Source organism: Lipotes vexillifer, unplaced genomic scaffold (genome assembly GCF_000442215.2).
Source record: "Lipotes vexillifer unplaced genomic scaffold, Lipotes_vexillifer_v1.1 scaffold98, whole genome shotgun sequence".
NCBI classification, from domain to species: Eukaryota; Metazoa; Chordata; class Mammalia; order Artiodactyla; family Lipotidae; genus Lipotes; species Lipotes vexillifer.
In genome coordinates, this window is record NW_006799611.1 from 732,269 (window position 1) to 732,768 (window position 500).

A 500-nucleotide genomic window follows, 5' to 3' on the forward strand; every position below is an offset into this window, starting at 1 on the left:
GAGCCGCGGAGCCGAGACTCCAGGCCCGCGGCCTCTTCGCGGCGGAGTCCGCCGACTGGGACGAACTAGCTGAGGCCGCCCGGCCCCTGGCGCGGCGGCCGGGGAAGCGCAGGCGGCGGACGGCGGTCCCGGGCTGCCCTCGCCTTTGGGGCCGTAGCCGCGGGCACCGCGCGATCGGGACGCTGGGCCGGGCTGGTCGGCGCTGACGGCCCGTCTCTCGCCCTGTGCGCTGCAGGCTCCGACTGCCCGCATCCCGCCGTCTGCGAGGGCTGCCAGCGGCCCATCTCCGACCGCTTCCTGATGCGAGTCAACGAGTCGTCCTGGCACGAGGAGTGTTTGCAGTGCGCGGCGTGTCAGCAAGCCCTCACCACCAGCTGCTACTTCCGGGATCGGAAACTGTACTGCAAACAAGACTACCAACAGTAAGCGCCTCTCGTCCTTTCCCGCAGCCGCACGGCGCTCCAGCCCGGCCGCCCCCCGCCGTGTCGGGCCCGCGCCCG

The 500-nt window shown here is 73.2% G+C and overlaps 1 protein-coding gene across 3 annotated transcripts in view; it reads left to right on the top strand.

Annotated features, from left to right (window-relative positions):
- The window catches only part of LMX1B (LIM homeobox transcription factor 1 beta), an 82,242-nt gene that overhangs the window by 1,664 nt on the left and 80,078 nt on the right, over nucleotides 1-500 (top strand). For all 3 annotated transcript variants that reach the window (XM_007471707.1, XM_007471708.1, XM_007471706.1), the window contains exon 2: nucleotides 236-422. In XM_007471707.1, the coding sequence (XP_007471769.1) occupies nucleotides 236-422 (187 nt within the window). The remainder of the gene's footprint in view (nucleotides 1-235; nucleotides 423-500) is intronic.